Source organism: Zootoca vivipara, chromosome 8 (genome assembly GCF_965207765.1).
Source record: "Zootoca vivipara chromosome 8, rZooViv2.hap1.1, whole genome shotgun sequence".
Classification (NCBI taxonomy): domain Eukaryota; kingdom Metazoa; phylum Chordata; class Lepidosauria; order Squamata; family Lacertidae; genus Zootoca; species Zootoca vivipara.
The window spans coordinates 12,151,189-12,157,188 of record NC_142591.1 but is presented as its reverse complement, the minus strand read 5'-3'; the positions used below and the strand labels follow the sequence as shown (position 1 = coordinate 12,157,188).

The 6,000-nt window shown below is 45.7% G+C and overlaps 1 protein-coding gene across 2 annotated transcripts in view; it reads left to right on the top strand.

The window, feature by feature from the left end:
- The first annotated feature begins 547 nt into the window (after positions 1–547).
- Positions 548–6,000, top strand: part of DNAH5 (dynein axonemal heavy chain 5) — a 144,882-nt gene continuing 139,429 nt past the window's right edge. For both annotated transcript variants that reach the window (XM_088675088.1, XM_060278039.2), the window contains exons 1-2: positions 548–840; positions 4,344–4,478. In XM_088675088.1, coding sequence (XP_088531214.1) covers positions 784–840; positions 4,344–4,478 — 192 coding nt within the window. In that variant the 5' untranslated portion in view covers positions 548–783. The remainder of the gene's footprint in view (positions 841–4,343; positions 4,479–6,000) is intronic.

The window sequence follows — 6,000 nt, the reverse complement described above, 5'->3', positions numbered from 1 at the left end:
GATGCAGGGTAAGCAACAGACTGAGAAACAAGAATCTGAGGGAAGAAACCATCTTGAGAAAAAGGGAAGTGGAGATAGCCCTCCCTAGAGATTCCAGGTATTGAACAAAGGACTTACTTTAGGCAAAGCAGAGGCTCTATGACTGAAAAGAAAGACTGAACTATTCATTGATTAAAAGCAGCTATCCACCACATTTCACCATACAGTATTAGATTTCAGGGCAGTACAGATCAAGATGGCAAGAGATTGTGGTAACGCTTATGGAGCTCTGAGTCAGAGATTGTGCTTCTGTTTGTGGCTGTATTAATTAAAGCCAGTGTAAAGTTTGACATCTTTTGACAGCCATTCACCTGTCTTGCCTCACAGAGCAAAAGAAAGGAAGGAAGGGGAAAGTGTTTGCCCAAGACCCATAGAACAAACAAGACCAAAGAGTGGTAAAAAGAGAGAGCACTGGAACAGGGACAGCTAAGATTGATATGCAAATTTGGTGGTGTAGTTTCAGAAGTCAACACTACCATAACAACACCACACCTACGTTGGGCTTGTCTCAGCAGCTCAAACTCCCGAGTTGTAGAGCACCGGGTGGCTTCTATGGGTGGGCCAGGCTCTGTTCACAATCTGTTTTAGCTGTGAACATTGGCCACATTCAGGAATCTAAACCAATCCGCAAAGCACCTGCCTTTGCCGGGGATCCTCATGCCCCCAAAAGTTCGACTAAGGGACTCAGAGCAACAAAGCAAATGCTGGCTTCCGATTAACTGTTAGTGAACTTTAGCTAGCAAAATGTTCAGAAGTGGGAAGAGACAACTTTGGAAACAAAGCATTGGCAGAGTTTTGAAGGTAAGAGCCAGAGACCCCTCTCTGCTTTGCGGCTGGGAATTGCATACCAACCCATTCTGGTTGTGCAATAAAAGTGGATTCGGTACTCTTGAGCAACAAACCTACTTCCCTCCCTGAATCTTTTGCAGTAAGGAAAGTGAGGGGGAAATGTGTTGAAATGTACAGGAGAGTAAATGGGAATGAATGCTCAATAATCAGCATTTAATGGGATGACTGATTGACATATGGGGTGGAGAAGAATGAGCGGATTTTCTTTTGCTTCATTGCGAATCAGTTTTGTGTTTTTTTAAAGGTGAAAATTATACTTTTAAGCTCATTTTCATTTTTAATTATTTTGCTTCCTGATCTTTAGAGGATGCTTGGATTTAGTCCTTTACTATGGATTTTCCTTGCATTTTTTTTGCAGCTGATTTTTATGTGGCAATGTTTATTTTGATATTGACGAGGATGCTCTAGTTAGTTAAGTTTTATAGAATGTTGAAATTCTCTCTTTTTTTGTTTGGGTATTTGCTGTTTATTTAAAATGTTTTAACCTATGCGGTAAACTGCTTAAGAGTTTTGTTTAACCACGAGCGGTATATAAATGGTCCAAATAAAAATAATAATTAAAGAAAATACGCACTAAATCAGAGCCAATGTCAATATGGAGAAAACCCAGTTGCTGTTTGTTCCAATGCAGCAGTAAAGACTGGTTTTTCCTGGGGAAAAGCACAGGTCTGGATGAGCTGCAAGTGGAAGGATGGGCATGTGATTTTCTCCCGTAATTTTTCAAAAACCAGTAGCTGGGGTGGGGGACAGACATCACAAAAGGTAGGAATGGTCTTTTGGGCCTCATAGTTCTAAATCTCCCCTTCTACATCCAGAATCCAAAAGGATACCCTTCCACACCCCAAAATAACCATTTTATTGATTCAAAACAATAAAGATGATAAACGATTGCACACAGAGAGAAAGCACAGGATTGCTTAGAACTTTCTTGTTTTAATACGAGGTAAAGTGTTTCTGGATAATAGATAGATGGCTGTTTTCTTGCGTGAAGCTTCTTCTCTTTCTTTTATTTATTTTTTTAATCCTTTCCCCTTTTCAATTTGGAGAAGAGTGACAGATCATTATTAGTGCATAATTTTTATTATTATTACCTCATGAATTAAACTTCCGCCCATTATGGGCTCTGATGATTTATGCATTTTGAATGGGAAAAAATTGCCGTCGTAAAAGACTGTCGCGTCTTCTAGAAGGTCTTTAGATATGGAATGACGGCTTGTTTTCAGATATTTAACGTAGATGATGGATTGAGCTGTGTATATTGGAATCCTTATAATACCGTATCTTGTGATTCATGAGCTGATATTGGAGTGTTATTTATTTCATGATGGATTGCTTTTGTTTCAGTACCTTCGCTGGCAAGTTGCAGCCCCCCTTCCTTTTGTTAGAGGAATAAGCGAAATAGGTCTATTAGCCATGGTAACTAAACATAAACCCAAAAAGTACAGAGAATTTTGTTGTTTTCATGTTGCTGCTTGTGGACTTTGTCAGGATTCCTTCCAGCCACTGAGGGGAACAGTATGTTAGTTCTTAAATATGATATCCTTTCTCATGTTTTTTTTTTAATGCAACGACATTCCCCTGCATCACCCCTCTTGGCTTTCTGAAGCTTGGACCACGACCGAAAACGATAGCCTGAGACTAGAAAGTGGCACACCCCCTCCGTAATGTTTTGTTTGTGGCAGCTTGGGTAACCTGTTGCTTAGCAGCTTTGGCAGCTGCTGCTGCTATTGTCAAATGGTCGAAGGCAATTTGCTGCCAGGGTGAAATGAGATCTCTCCATCTTTCAGGTTGCTTTTATCAAATGATTGGCTTTTGTTTTCTAACCCCATGGCGAGGACGTTTTCAGGAAGCCAAATGATGCATGGCTCGTTTGGGCGACAATCAAAAGCCCTCTTATATCTCATTTTGAGAAGCAGGCGTTTTAGAATCCATTGGAAATAAATGAAGAAATCATTCTGTCCGCTCAGCAGTCAGGAAAACAGTGTACATAACCAATCCCTTCCTGTGGGTACGTGGCAAAGCCTATGTGGCCCTCCAGATGTATAGAAACGAAGGGTTGGAAGAGACCCCCAAGGGTCATTGAGTCCAACCCCCTGAAATGCAGGAATCCTGCCCACAGCTGTCCCTGGGTGGGCTCAAACCAGCAACCTTCCGGTTAACAGCTGGACACACTGATTCATTACATCACGAGGTAGTTGGACTACAATTACATCACCTCTAACCATTGGCCATACTGGCTGGGGCTGATGGGATTTGCAGAGGCAGAACTAGCTGCTCGAGCACCCGGTGCGGCGCACATGCTGTGCACCCGGAGGCAGGGCTACCTGCCTGCAGGGGCGGGGCTAGCCACCCATGGGGCGGGGCTAGCCGCTGTAGGGGTGCCGCCCACGTCGCTCATCGAGCATCCCAGGGGGCTGCCTGCCCACGGTGAGCGTCGAGCATTCCAGGGGGGTGCTGCCTGCAGTGAGTGCCCCAGGGGAGCGGCGCGGCAAAGTCACCCCCTCCCTCAGGGATGAAACCCATGGCGGACTGCTCCTCTTCCTCCGCCACTGGGGATTTGGAGTCCATCTGCATTCCTATCTCCCTTGACAGCTTCAGAGCCCAATTCTATACATTATGTGATGATGATGATGATGAAGCTTAATTGAGTTTATATACCGCCCTATACTTGGAGGTCTCAGGGCGGTTCACAGAAAAGATCACAACATATATAATCAGAATGAAAACAACAACCCAGTAACAAACACCCCCCCCCCCCAGAAAAAAGCCACATTTAAAAAGGGTATAGATCAACCAAAGGGCTGGTTAAAAAGGAATGTTTTTGTGTGGCATCTAAAGGTTATAATGAAGGTGCCCGGCAAACTTCCCTGGGGAGAGCATGTCACAGATGGGGAGCCACTGCAGAGAAGGCTCTGTTCTCGTGTTGCCACTCTCCGGACCTCTCAAGGAGGAGGCACACGAAGGAGGGCCTCAGAAGATGATCTCAGGGTCCGGGTAGGTTCATATGGAAAGAGGCGGTCCTTGCAGTCCTAAGCCATTTAAGTCTTTATAGGTCAAAACTAGCACTTTGAATTGGGCCCCGAAACTAATTGATACCCAGTGCAGTCGGATCAGGATTGGTGTAATATCCTCAAACTTTCTTGCTCCGGTGAGCAACCTGGTTGTTGAATTCTGCACTAGCTGAAGTTTCCGAACCGTCTTCAGAGGCAGCCTTACATATAACGCATTTATACTTGGGGGAAAGTTCCCATTGAATGAATCCGAAGGAACTTACATATTGCTGCAGCCCTATCCAGTGAACCCTGAGATTTCCCCCTCCCCCAAGAACATCACATGGAGTTTTTGGTTTTTCACTGATGGGTTCAAACATCGGGAATTTTCGAGCTTCTAATGCAGGGCCTGGAAAGAAACGCTAAGCTCCCTCTGAGGTAATAATGGGAATTTTGTCCTTCTAGCAAAAGCTGAAGGAGGAAAAAGAGGCGAAGCGTGCTCACCTGGACGGCAGGCATGATTATATCCTGTCGATTGTTGCTTCCTGCGTGGATTTAGAGAAGGCTGAAGTGGAAGATGCAATCCTCGAAGGAAATCAGGTAGGCTAATGGATGTAGCTTCAGAAGGCAGAAACCTGCTGGGAGCGGAAAGGGTTTAATGCCATGTTCTTAATGCATTTAAGAACATGCAAGTTGCCATGCGCCAAATGTTCGCTCGCTTCACCGTAAATGGAGCAAAATGGTTTTTGAAAAATCCCTTCAGATATTTTGTACGCCGGTTTATTGCCTCTGTTCAGGCTTTAGCATTCCTCCTCTCCTCCTGCTCAGTTCTGGGTCATCTTCCTGGAAACGGATGATCCTAGTGAGTCAGGATCACAATTTAAAATATTTATAGATCACCCCCTTCATCCTATTAGGATTCCAGGACGGCAGTTTATGGCTCAGTAGAAATCACATTGTGAGTGTGAGCATGTCACAAAGCTACAGAGCCATTTCCGAGACGGATGGCTTTCTGTAGTCAGCCGGACACCCTGGCTACCAGAGGCCAACTGAGGCTTTTTTATATTTGAGGGGAATTTGGATTAGCAGTTTTCTGCAGAACTCTCAAAAATCCATAATTTCTAAGGTGCCAATTGAGGTTGATTGTCAAGCAAGCCCAGGTCATCCACAGGGCAGGAAGGAATGCCATTAGCTTTTTATTAACAGAAAATAACAACACAGCAGAGTCCTCCGGCTTATATTAATTTAACCGAGACATTGCTGAAACTGACCACTAGCCCCACACTTCCCCCTCTAGCCTCTCATTTTGGATGAGAGATGAAGGCTGCATTGAGTTCGGTGGGCTCTCCCTGTGGGCCTGTCTGGTAGGAGAGCCAGCAGGACTGGGACTGCCCTGCTGTTGTGTAGCAAGGGCAACCTCTGACTGCTCTCTGCCTGAGTCTGCACTCACACTGTGACTTTCAGCCTCTAATCCTGTCCTGGAAGGCCCTCCTCCTGATGCCCTTTGATTGCACAAACCCTCTGCTTCTAGCACATCCCAGCTCATCCTAGACTGCTCCACCACCATGATCTGGGGTCCAGGTCACCATCTTGGGCAGGTGGCTCCTACCACCCTTCCTCATCCAGCCAGTCCCTGACATCCTATCAACCAGTGACCTGAGTAGCTCAGTGATGCTCTTACCATACCTGCCAAGTTGCTGTCGGAGAAATAAGGGACCGGGCCGGAAGTAGCAGACCGGAAGTAGCGCTGCCGCCATTTTGGAGCTGGGCGGAGCATGCTCAGAAGTGACTTTTGATGCTGCTTTGCCCAGTTTCAAAATGGCCGCCGTGCCAGAAGTCGCACTGCAGCCGTTTTGGAACTGGGCAGAGCAGCATCAAAAGTCGCTTCTGTGCATGCTCCGCCCAGTTCCAAAATGGCCGCTGCACCAGAATAATCCGGAAAAAACAAAAAAATCCGTTTTTTCAGCTAGGAACAGCTGGAAAAACGGGGATTTCCCGGGGAATACGGGAGACTTGGCAGCTATGGCTCTTACCCAAGGGTGAGTGGGAAGCCTGGGGTTCAAAACGGTCCCAAACCCTTGTGGGCAAGACCTTTTAAGGTCTTCTTCTCCTTGTGAGATCC